Raw genomic sequence first — 12370 nt, 5'->3', positions numbered from 1 at the left:
CTCCTTCACACTCACCAGGTAATGAATATAGTACTTTTTTGTGTGCTCAGAAATTTTAAACAAGAAAAAGGCTCTGGAAATAGTGTTTACAGTTGCTTTTTTGGATAACCGGCTACCGAGAGCCCACTGGGCTGCCAGGCCGCTTTCCTGCTTTGCCAAGTACACGAGTTTGCTCAGGGCATACGAACAGGCAAGTGGGTGCTGGACAACAGTCAAGGAACAAACCTGAAAACAAATATGGCATATCAATCAAGGGAGAAGCATTTTACTCTACAAAGCAACTGTCACAAAGTAGTCTGGGAGAGTCAAAATTAGCAGCCTCCCCCTTTTCCCAGAGGGTGGCCATACAGGTATTTTGCTTTAGAGTTAGTGAGAGGCCAGTAGTCTGAGCTTCCCCTCTCAGTCTCACAAGGAGATGGCTGTTGATCAGTTACAGAAACAGCCAATGATCAAATGCTAATGATGTGGTATTTTACAAAGAGAATCTCTTTACCCTTGACTCTGAACCTTCATCACCTGCCCAGAAACACCCCCTTCTAGTGCAAAGGATAAATTGAGAACCTTACGCTGGGACTTCGCTGGTGGGGGTTGGGAGGGGAGAAGGCTGATGCAAACTCCTTACTCATTTAATGGCAATGAGTAGATAAGGGATAAAATATGGCGCAAAAGGGAATGGGGGTCTGCAGCACTGCAAGCTTAGAACAACAAGCTTTACTCATTGTACATGTTGTACATGACAGAGCTACTGCTCTCGGTAACTCTTTAATCTGACATGACTGACCCATTGGACTCTTCAGTTCAGCTGGGCTCCAGGAACTAATTTTATTCCCAGGCTCATGGTGTCCTCAGTCTACAGCCGGTCCATCCTGAAAGTGTCCTCTGTGGCAGGATCGGTGAGGACCATATCTGGGTCATTAAGCATGTGCAGTCCATCCAAGGTTAAAGGGTCAATTTGAGTTCATCCAGAGGGGAATTGGGAATCCGAATCAAAGCTGACATCTCCGACCCTGCCAAAGAGCTGGTCAGTTCCTTTGATAAGCTGGGAGGAGATTCTCCTGTCACTAGAGTGAAGAGGAGGGGAGATAGGCCTGAGATTGCTGCTCATTTACCAAAACACCCACTTCTTGCACAATCTTCTGGCTACGATAAAGTGATGAAACAGCTGCACACTGATCAGAGGGAGTTTACTGGATCAGCAAGAATATATTTGAAAAAGAAAAAAAGATCCTAACCTGCATTGCAGGTTTGTCAAATGCATCACAAAGCCTAAATTAAAGGGCTCTACTCATCATGGGCAGTCTAATACAAAGCATAACTCAAGCAAAGGCCTGTGGGAATGGAACTGAAAGGGACAGACCACACAGTCACATGACTATCACACCAACACTTGATGATTAAAAAATAAATGTAGAAAGCTTTGCAGAGGCACCTTTAGGAGTAAAATGGTCTTAACTTCCAAATGAGGAGTGCAGTGAGACCAAAGCCACCTTTCACTCCTCCCCTCCCAAAGGTTCAAAAAGAACCAAGCTCTCTCCATAACTTAATATACATGATGCCAAGGACAAGACACCAGAAGGATCCTAAAATGAAATTTGGACTAAGCTACTGACTTGTTTAGTGACCCTGGGGGAAATCACTTCACTTTCCAGTGCTTCATATCCACCTCAATTAACACGTTTGGCACTAGGGTCTCTCTTGTTGCCAAGTCTCAGCAGAAAAGCTGAAGATAAAATGGGCCATGAAGGCTGAATTCTTCTCACACCATGACAGATGGTCCTAGAAGGTTGGGGTGAAGTAGCTAACACTGTCACTGCAAGTACAGTCTACGCTGTGACTAACTGAAGGATGTCCGTTCTGGCACCTTTCACCAGCACAAAATGCACAAATATTTGTATAGTCTAGAACACAGCCTTCCCAGGCTCCACTCACCAAGAACAGTACACAGTGAAAATGACCCAGTTCCCTGAAGGAAAGTTTTACTTGTCCCTGTTTGGTTAGGTCAGCAAGTGCCTTACCTGTCAGGATGATGTTGGGGATGTTTCCATGGCTGGAGTAGTTCAGCTGGTTGAGAGTCCTGCAAGTTGCCATGGCTCCCAGTAAGTCCCATCATGGCTGCTGGGAAGTAGTTAAGGGTGGAGCAGGGGCTGTATAGGCTGTTGGAACTAATGGCGTTTTCTATCATATTAACCTGTTCAAGCTGAAGACCAAGGGCACAAAGGAATAGTTACTTCCAGCCACCAGGAAATACCATGAAGCAATTTACAAACCTCTAGTTTTGGGAGAGAACATTTCATAAGGGCAGGCAAACAAATTCATCTTTAGTTTTTGTAGACCAGAACATGTCTATTTTCCACCTAACTTTGCAGAATAGTTTACTGCCAAATTCAGCTGTTGTGCCAAATCAATTGCTGCTGACAATTCCTACCAGGCAGTCAACTTTTTGAAATAAATAAAGAAAACAATACTTAAAAAATAATGAAAAAATAGCAACAAAAATTAAAGCAATATGATTGATGCTATTAAAGCCAACTATTGCCTGCCTCAAGTGCAATCCCATTCTGAAGCCATTTCACTTTCTCAACTACACTGGAACATTAACAGCTAAAGTAGGGATTATAGTGGGTGGCTGGTCTGATAAAGACATGGAGGTCTGCTTGTTAAATTTGGGATCCCACACATCTTGGTTGCAATTACAGATATATGTATTTGTTGCCACCCACAAAGTGAGATCTTCCAATGGGATCACTGGTCAGGAAGGTTTTTGTTTAAATCTAATAGTCTTGGCAGAGTCCCTTTAAAAGCCACCTGCTATATGCTTAAGGGGAACAGCAAATAAAATGAAATACAGTGCAATTACAAACTAAAACAAAAGTAATAAGATATGGAGAGAAATGTGATCTTTAGAATAGCCTAAATTGAATTCTATGTATTATTTTATCTCAGAATGGCCAAAATATAGTCAAAATCCGAGATGAATTTGCTCACATGATGGGATAGGGCATTAGCCTGCCTAGCCTGTCATCTGCTGATCATAATAGGAGGTCACCAAATACACTCCCAGATGGAAGAATGCTGAAAACAAAACAGAGTCCTTATGTTGTGAAAGTCACACAAACAGTTAGCGTACCCAAGGTGTGTGAGTGACTGAACTCTTCCAACTGAACGGTATCAAATTGGTCAGAATACTATTATTTATTTATTAAGGAAAACTAATAAAGAACAAAATAAAAGATTGATTTTCTCTTCAAACACAAGAGTCCTCCTGTATAACACTTTTCATTAAAGCACAAGAAATATAGGCTCTAGGAAACCATAAGCTTCCTCCCATACGGGACATACATAACTTCTGCTTTATAACAGAAGTTATGCAAATATACTATAATAAAAAACCCACTGCAATTTTTGCACAGAAGACAAACATTTTTTTCCATAAAAAGAATAAAACCACAAAAACAGCTAAGGCAGCACAGTGTGCATTGCAACTGAAAGATAACATGATAACAGTTTTCAGTTGTTAGAAGGAGGAGGGGCCGTAAATTGTTCTCGATATCCTCTGAGGATAGGACAAGAAGCAATGGGCTTAAATTGCAGCAAGGGAGTTTAGGTTGGACATTAGGAAAAACTTCCTCACTGTCAGGGTGGTTAAACATTGGAACAAAAATGAGCTCAGGAGGTTTGTGGAATCTCCATCACTGGAGATTTTTAAGAGCAAGTTGGACAAACAGCTATCAGGAACGGTCTAGATAATACTTAATTCAACCATGAGTACAGAGGACTGGATGACCTCTCAAGGTCCCTTTCGATTCTATGATAATGCAGTAAGTACTTCTGTCATCAATAGCCTATGATGGCTGGTTACCCATCTCCCTCACCAAGTATTTACAAAATGAGCAGTTTAACTAAAACAATAGGTGCCACAGTGAATCTCAATTTACGTATCAAGTCTTTTGCATCAAGAGCAGATAGTAGAAGGTTATTTATTAAAATGCCTGGGTATGAAACGTGCTTTCAGCAGTACCAAGAGAAGGTAAATTGCAGAAGGAATTCTATAACCATGCTAATTTCCTTCTTTTCCTTTTACTGAAATGTCCATTTATCCGTCATTCTGAAGGTGACCAATAGCTTTGAGTTGTGTTATTTTATTTTTAAACACCATCCAACTTCCAACTTCTATTTACTCAAAAGGCTACTGGCTATAATAGAAATCACAAAATATAACTCTTTCTTTAAATTCTATCTAACTTAGTAGATTTTCAACTAGAATCTGCAATATCCAACACAACTAGTGTACTTACAGAGAACTTACTTAAGTTTTCTCTATGTTTAGAGATGTATTTGTTTTTGTATTTTAAATGTCTTGCATAGTATTTTCAAGCAGTTTTAATTTCATGAAATTTAACCACAAGGCTAAGAGACAAATCATTTTTCCCCACAGAAAGTTGAATGATAAATTTAAGCAAAAACCTAATTAGCAACTATACAGTTACACCAACTAATACAACTAAGGACACTAACATGGCAAAGTTGCAAAAATACTCAAAAGCACAAGATGAAGTCCACAACAGTGAACGTAAAATCAATTTAGCAGACAACAGTTAAGATAACTAATAGTAAAATCTCAGAACAAACAGTTTTCTGAATGGCACCGATAATTTGTGTTTGTGCATGCATATATATAAAATATTTCAATCAGCATGAAGAGGAGAAGAGATGGTTGTTTTTATCAGCAAGCCTTCCAACAGACTTTTGTAAAAAGGAGCCATCATGAAACAAAACATGATGACAATGCCTTTTCGAAGCAAAAAAAAAGGAACTTTCTACCTTGAGGCAGAATCTTCCAGTGTCATTATGCTGGTAGGGAGACTCTTGAGCTATGGTAGCATCAGTGGATTCATAGTCTGATTACTAAAAGCCTTGAGGAAAGCTCAGTAGGGTTTCAACATGGTGCAGATATTCAGTCCATTTGCTAAACAGATCCTATATGCACCAGGCCTGTTCTTAATAATACTGAGAACCTCCGTTCCATTGTGTGTGGGAGGGTAGAGGGCATAGTTTGAGTGCACTCAGATAATAGAAAACTGTTGAACTCCCGAGAAGCGAGCATTCTGTATGAATCCTGCACAATGCAGGAACATGGTGGATACTTGCAAGCCATCCTTAAAGCGTTGCTCCAGGCAGCTAGAAGCAAGCCTCCCAGCCAGGTAGACAGACCAGCACTAGCAGGGCTCAGACTAGTGAACAAAAAACAGCAGTTTGGATGTTGTGGCTTGGGCTCTCAAGCTTAGAGGGTCGGGTGGGCTTGAAGGCCCAAGCCATAACCTCCACACTGCTATTCTCACTCTGCCAGCGGGAGTCTGTCTACCCAGGTTGCAGGACTCACTGCCAGCTGCACTGAATATATGCCCAAAGGTTCTATGTTCCGAACTCTGATGTGTAACGTCAGAAAATAGCCGTGATGCTCGGTAAATCCTGTCTGGCAGGAAAGATCACGGTCCTCCAGTCACTCTCAGAAAGGGCTTGGCTATTAAATGAAGCGAGGAATCTTTTCCTTCACACTGATTCAAGAGGAAAGAACAGGATTTTACAGCAAAACCAAGACTTCCTTCACAGAATATTCCCACTCTTATTGTTTTACATTTGAAAGGGATGATTCAAACACTTTCTCATGAATTCTTAACTAAGTTATAATTCATTGGATCCAAAAGTGAAAATAAATGCACTTTTTCCTCCTAAGTACTATAACAAGATGTTTTAGCCAGAATTATATCCTGCATGTTAAAAAAGGAGCTTCTTTGTCAGTACCTTGTTGATTCTCGTTGTTCATTTATGAGACATGACTGCCCTGCTCCCAATACAAACCCTAACTTCAACAGTGCCTCCTCATATCCTCAATATGAACAACTAACGCCAATCTGGAACGGTCATTAGAAATGCAGCTGACATGCGACAGCCCCAGACAGAACCTACCCAAGACACTTCTCCTTTAACTTCTGCCATTTTTATGCAAACTTTTCAAAGATACAGCAAAAAGGAAGAAAGAGAGGAGAAAGAAAGAAGAAAAAGTCCTTGCCAAAGTATGGTTATCATGACTCCTGTCCTGGAAGAAGCCTGAAGTAGAACATGAAAAGCAATGAATGGACAAAAATTCTCATGCGTTAGCCCCTGTTCCTCATGAGGCACCCTGAACAAATCACAGAAACTCAAGCTACATTAATTTTTTCTTGAGACTCCTAAATGCACTATTTAATAATTTTATTAGCAGTAAAGCTCCCTAAGGAAAATCAATCAGAAAGTTCATTACTTCAACACTTCAGGGTCCAAAAAATAATTTATCAACTGGTCTGATATACATCTTGTTAACCCATCTCCTACAGAATACTACACAAGGTCTGTTTTGTCACAGTACATCTTCCTTGGTTAATGACGTGGTGACTGCAAGAAACCTAGCTTAAATCATTGTCTACTAAATACATACCATATTTTCCAAGTATTTAGCTGTTCTACTAAAAAAGCAACTTATATCTAACTGAGACAACGATGTCAGGGGAAAAAATCAAGTAGTAATAAACAAGCCAGTGTTAATGAAGAGCCATGCAAACAAGCTGAAACCACAAGCAGAGCTTTTCATTCATGTTTAATGGAAAGTCCCTTACAGATCAGAAATGAGCATTTGGAACTCAAGTGAATAGCAAATAGATTTGGGGCGGGAAGTTGAGGATAATTCCTGTTGCATGAACTAGACGTGATTAAACAAGTTATATCCTAAAAGTTTACATATAGAGAGCTGGTTCTCCTGTTACTAAAAATAGGGATTTACCTAAAATTAATTAAAAACCCAGAAGTTAGAGATGGCAGAGGCTCACAGAGCCACACTACCCCACCCCTCCATCCTCAATAAGAGCCAGATTGTTCCCCTACACTACATCTTCCAGTTTCTTGACCAGCCTATTTTTTAAAACGTCTCAACTGATAAGGGTTCCACCTCTTCCCTTGAGAAACTATTTATGCTGGAATCTAACAGACCTCACTATTAACAAGTTCTCCCTACCAACCCCAACCAGTCAGCCTACATCTTCCTTTTCCTCCTAGGAATACCCTTTTCTATCACTTCTCTCCATCCTTAAAATATATAGCTAGTTTATGTCACCCCCACCCCCACCTGTTGGCTTACAGATGTGGGAAGGAGAATAGGTTTTTTAATTTAACAAGGTATCAAGAATTATTTTCCAATCTTTCCCATTTGGCTTTTGTTAGACGGCAAACTGTATCTCAGCACCCTATTTAGAAGTACAGTACTTCAAACCAAGTTCTGCTAGTTTGGAAACTAAGCCCTAACATTAATTAATTGTTCCTTGTAAATTGGTCTGACATGTATCCCTTTGTCAATATACCAAATATAAAATGAATTTTTTTAAGAGGCCATATAGTAAACAGGCAATGTAATTAAACTTCATCTCCTTCCACATATCTGCTAGAGGAGGAACCACATGTCTGTTAAGCACATCATAGTGACTCGGTTTAAATACAGAGGGAAGACCAAAAGGGAAAACTGCTTTCAACTGCATTCCACCATTTTAGACTGCCCCATGATAATAAAGTAACTGGCCTGAGGACACAGGCCGGCAGGGAGGAGTTACTGACCAGCCAATGGACTATCAGTAGAAGCCTACATCTGGGGGTTTCAGGGCTGAGAATTAGTAATAGTGTCTGGTAGCAGCATTACATTTTCTTGCCTACTCTGGGCCATAAAAGGACAAAGCAGGGCTAGAAGAGGCAGGTAGAAGAATCAGTTACAGTGGAAGGGAAGGGAAGGTTAACAAGTCAGACTGACAGCCCTAACTCTCAAATCTGTTACTGAGTTCACTACGTTGTGACTGAAACCACTGATTCAAGTCTCTGGCTAATGGCCAGGAGAGATGAATCTCCAACTTTGAGAAATAAATTTATTTATTTTAATTATGCTTCTCCTTATAAATATCCTTTCAAAATTAAAAGTACCAGAAAACAGGAAATACAATTTCAGACTCTCTCATGGTGTTCAATGAGCGCTCCCTCCTGCATCCCATCACCATTTCTGGGATGTAGGAAAGGGCAACAACTTTCACCTATTTCAGCAGCATTAATAGGAGATTCTAAACCATCCCAGTACTGCCTGATTAGCAGTTCCCCCTAAAAACTGGTTCATGATTTCTTTAGTTGCCCTGCAGCTGGTGGATTAAATTCCCTTTGCTCTGTTTAAATACGGGCACAATGATTTGTGGGACTCCTGCACATATAAATTAATATTTACACAGACAGGGAAGATAGCCACACTGCAAGATTAATATTTAATGTTTTTCTAACCTGTTTCTTTCAAGTCATGAACTGGAGTTGCTACCTTTTCAAGAGTTCACTTTCTACAGAGGTTTCTTTAGAAGTGTCCATTGTTTCCTGCTTTAATTGCCCCTGAGGATGTGAGCTGTATTCAGAGGTGCACAAATCACCTGGACAGACCTCCCCTTCCCCTCACTTCCTTTCACATCCCCATGCCCTTCCAGCCACTCCAACAAACACTGCTATAGACTCACACTTCCTATAAGGCATCATTCCCTTTATTGAAAGGGATCTTTCTGGATTCATTTTCTGTGGAGCTCTCATGAAGGAGTAATCGAGTGTAAAAAAGTTTAACAGTAGTTTCTATTAAAGTTTGAATTCACCAACTTTTGGAAAACTCTGTATCTGAATGAAGCTGCAAACATGATGAGACATCAGTGATGCATGAAGCACATAAAGTTACAGTGAGACAACCATGGGTCAGTAATGGAAAGACTCAACTAAAAAACAAACACAAGAAGCAAGGCCTGTGGAAGCACAGAGTCCCTTACTTGAGGGGAGCTGCCAGGAGAGAAGCCTTGATTGGAGACAGGAGAGGTGGGAGACTGGTTGGCTGGGGATCCAGCATTACTGCGGTACTGCTGGAGTGAAGCCTACAGAACAACACAGAATTAAAGACCATGGGATTGATGAAAGGTTGAAAAATTATATACTTATTGGTATAGAGCTGGGGAAGCCAGGTGAGACCATCTTCAAGAACTCCCGGAGATCAGCAAGTATGCTATGACTGTGAATAATGCCCCAAACATCATGAAAAAGGTCAAGATACCAACACGGCTTGGTCTGGTGTCTAGCTATGCACACCTAAAAACAGGGACCTGCTCTTATTCAAGGAAAACTGAAGTATTTCTGGTTTATGTTTTGTTTTCAGTTTAAAAAACGGTCAGCCAACACGTAAAAGAGACACGTGTGGAAAGAGGCCTCCCAATCTGGGAATAATTTGAAAATACTGACATTGACACCTTCAAACTCAACTGCCACCCCCTCCCCTTTCTTAATTTGATGCCTATGGCCCTTAGAAAAGTGGTATGAATATTCTTCTTCCTACTCTTAGGAATTAGTCTTGGTATATTAATTAGGTTAAAGTGTATAATTGCAAAGACAAACCCTTTTCATAACTACATACTTTCCCACCGCATGAACTAGACACCATCTGATATATACACTGTCTGTAGGCTAATGCTAGCTATGCCCATATGGTTTTTAGCCTTAGTGAGATAAGATGTTCACAGAATTACCTTTTCACTGTCACATAATGTACCCTGGATTAAGGTAAGGGAATCACTCAAACTCAAAACAGACACCGAGCACCTGTTGAAATAATAAACACAGCTCTTTCTATAATGCTGTCTTTGGGAGCCAAGATTATTATGAGGAAGAACTCAATATCACTGAGCAAGGAGTAATTTAATCAGACAGTTTTATAGAGTGAGGAGTGGTGTATTGATAACACTTTCTAACACTGTTTAAAATGCACAAAGAATAACTCAAGGTTAGTAAACCTTCCTGACAAAGGTTTTTTTGTTTGTTTTTTAAGATCCATAGAATTCAGGTGTTATATTGAGATCCTGCAGGCTGGACTTCACTGGGGCTATGAGGATTAATGGAAAACCTTTCAATGAAGCTGCACTGTAGCTTAGAATACTTTTTTACCCATGTTTAAAATGTAGCGTACTTGTATACAATTTCAAGTTCTAAAGAGAAACCTAATATTCTGAATGTTAAGGGCTTAGAGAAGTTTAGGATGAGAAAAGCAATGTGAAAAGCAGAGAAGGAAAATCCGAATATCTGTATTAGTTATTGCATAAACATTAGAATGAAAACATTCAGACATGTTGTTTTGAGTGGCTGGCATGTCAAAACCAATATCCCTTCAAACTACTGATTTCTCTTTCACCTTTATCTTCTCCTACTCCCTCACAATCCTAGTATAGAAGCCACATCTTCACCAGCACAACCTGGTTTAAACCTGATTCCCAGATTGAAACCCACAATCACGTTTTAGCCCTCCATAGTGAAATGGCTCTTCTTGTTATCTAAACAGTCGCTAGTATTGCCCCACTGCCAGGAAGAGAAGATGTTCCAATGAAATCAGAGGGAGCAATTCGCTGGCCTTCGGAGCAGAACCAGCAGAGAATGTGCCAAGTATCTCTTCCTAGCAATGGGACATCATCTCAGGGATGGCCTATTATATTGAACCACCTTCTGAATTCTGGATTCCAGCTTGTAATAGAAAAAATTTGCCTTCTTGGTTTAACTCTGCCGTTCAACCACCATACATATAGATGTGTATACTCCGTTCTTTAGAGAGACTTGAAAGCAACTATAACAAACTCTCCAAGAAATAATGTTAGCCAAAAAAATTCCTCTTGAACAAACTGCTGTGCTTTAAAAAACAGTATCTGTGGTTTTCCGTATCTTGGGTGGAAAATGCTGATTAGCACGACTTTTATCAAACTTCAGTTAAATGTCTTATCTGGACTGTGTAGCACTCAACTTGTGGATACCAGATTCACCTGGGTCAAAATAAGTACATATGATGGCTGGGAAGGTAGCAGTACATGAGCACTAAAATGCAAATGCTGCTGTCTGAAAATTAAAACTCCATTTTGGTAGACACCTGAACATAGTTAATATGGATAAATATTTTTCAGTTTTATGAAATTCTGGTCTTTCCAATTGTATAGAAATGTCTGGTCTTTCAGAACTTAAAACTAGCCAAATTTCAAAAGATGCTTCTCACTTTTTACAGACAGAGATGTTTATAAAATGGTACTTTTAATTTAGTCTCTCCATGCTTAGCTAATGGAAAACAGCAATGAAGTGACTAACACCTTGTAAACTGCAATGCTAACACAGATACTTATCTACATCCTCCCTTCTAAAGGCATAGGGCACGCAGAACTCACAGATGTGTCATTTAAAATGACAATTTTTTCCCCAACCACTTCCTTTATTAATAAATCCTACAGACATATCATCTTGACCTCTGACTTGGCAGTTTATAAATTATTTTATATATCATCCACCCAAAGAATAAGCGCATCATCTTCATTATCCATCTGTTTATGTTTTTTGCTGCCCTGAAACTATATATCTGAAGATGCATCTCTACTGCTTCAAACTTGAGTTCGTTAAACTGATTTTTAAAAAATCTAATTCAACTATTTCAAGTGGGCCTGAATTTAGACAGGGTTAGCCAGAGTTATGGCACCATTCCCATTTTACCAAGTGTTTTAGAAATCACATTCAGTAGTTTAAACAGTTTGGCCTGGTTCATACGGGTTGGCCATATTATGTTTAAAACATGTTAAAAACTGGTTGAACCAAACTGTTTGAATCCAGTGTACACAGTGCCTGGATGTGGAACTGCTACAAGGGCTATCTAGTTAGACCTCTGATAATGCAGGCCAACACTGCTGTTGAATTCTACACGGTCATGTTCTCTGGAAGAAAGCTATTTGTTTCCACTTATATCATCTTCAGTCATTGCCCAAACTTACCGAGTTGATGTCTATGCCCATAGAAGGTTGGGTCTGGCTGCCTGGGGGTGACTGTGGGATGGTAGATGGCACTGTGACTGAGAGGGGGGGAAGCTGTGATCCTCGCTGTAAGCCAGAAGTCTGCATTAAAGGGGTATTCTGAGGCAGACTACTTGCCACTTGGGTCTGTTGCTGTTGCTGGGAACTAGTCTGGGTAAAAAACTGATACGGTGGAAGCTGCTGTTCCAAAGACAATGCATCCATAGCCACAGCCTTAAAGAGAAAACAGGAAAATGTATTATGCAAAGCTCTGTTCAACTCAGACTCCTAAAATGTCACACCAAGTGAATATTCATATATAGCTAAGCGTTATATATCACATAAGCAATCTGGAAAGTTAGCTGAGGTCTTGCATTTTAAAAAAAACTTGCATTTAAACCTTCAAGGATGTGGTTTAAAGGGACTAATTTGACATTTTATTTGTTGTAAATAAATAAAAAAAGTGTGTCTGCAAC

The 12370-nt window shown here is 39.9% G+C and overlaps 1 protein-coding gene across 1 annotated transcript in view; it reads right to left on the bottom strand.

Annotated features, from left to right (window-relative positions):
- Nucleotides 1-696: 696 nt before the first annotated feature.
- The window catches only part of CRTC1 (CREB regulated transcription coactivator 1), a 57015-nt gene continuing 45341 nt past the window's right edge, over nt 697-12370 (bottom strand). Inside the window, 10 exon segments of the mRNA XM_030540464.1 lie at nt 697-1005; nt 1008-1061; nt 2016-2064; nt 2066-2197; nt 2986-3015; nt 3017-3040; nt 3042-3060; nt 3062-3072; nt 8865-8966; nt 11877-12128. Of these exon segments, the coding sequence (XP_030396324.1) occupies nt 851-1005; nt 1008-1061; nt 2016-2064; nt 2066-2197; nt 2986-3015; nt 3017-3040; nt 3042-3060; nt 3062-3072; nt 8865-8966; nt 11877-12128 (828 nt within the window). The 3' untranslated portion in view covers nt 697-850.

The sequence above is a fragment of the Gopherus evgoodei genome, chromosome 22 (genome assembly GCF_007399415.2).
Source record: "Gopherus evgoodei ecotype Sinaloan lineage chromosome 22, rGopEvg1_v1.p, whole genome shotgun sequence".
Taxonomy (NCBI): Eukaryota; Metazoa; Chordata; order Testudines; family Testudinidae; genus Gopherus; species Gopherus evgoodei.
This window is presented reverse-complemented; position numbering and strand designations above follow the sequence as displayed.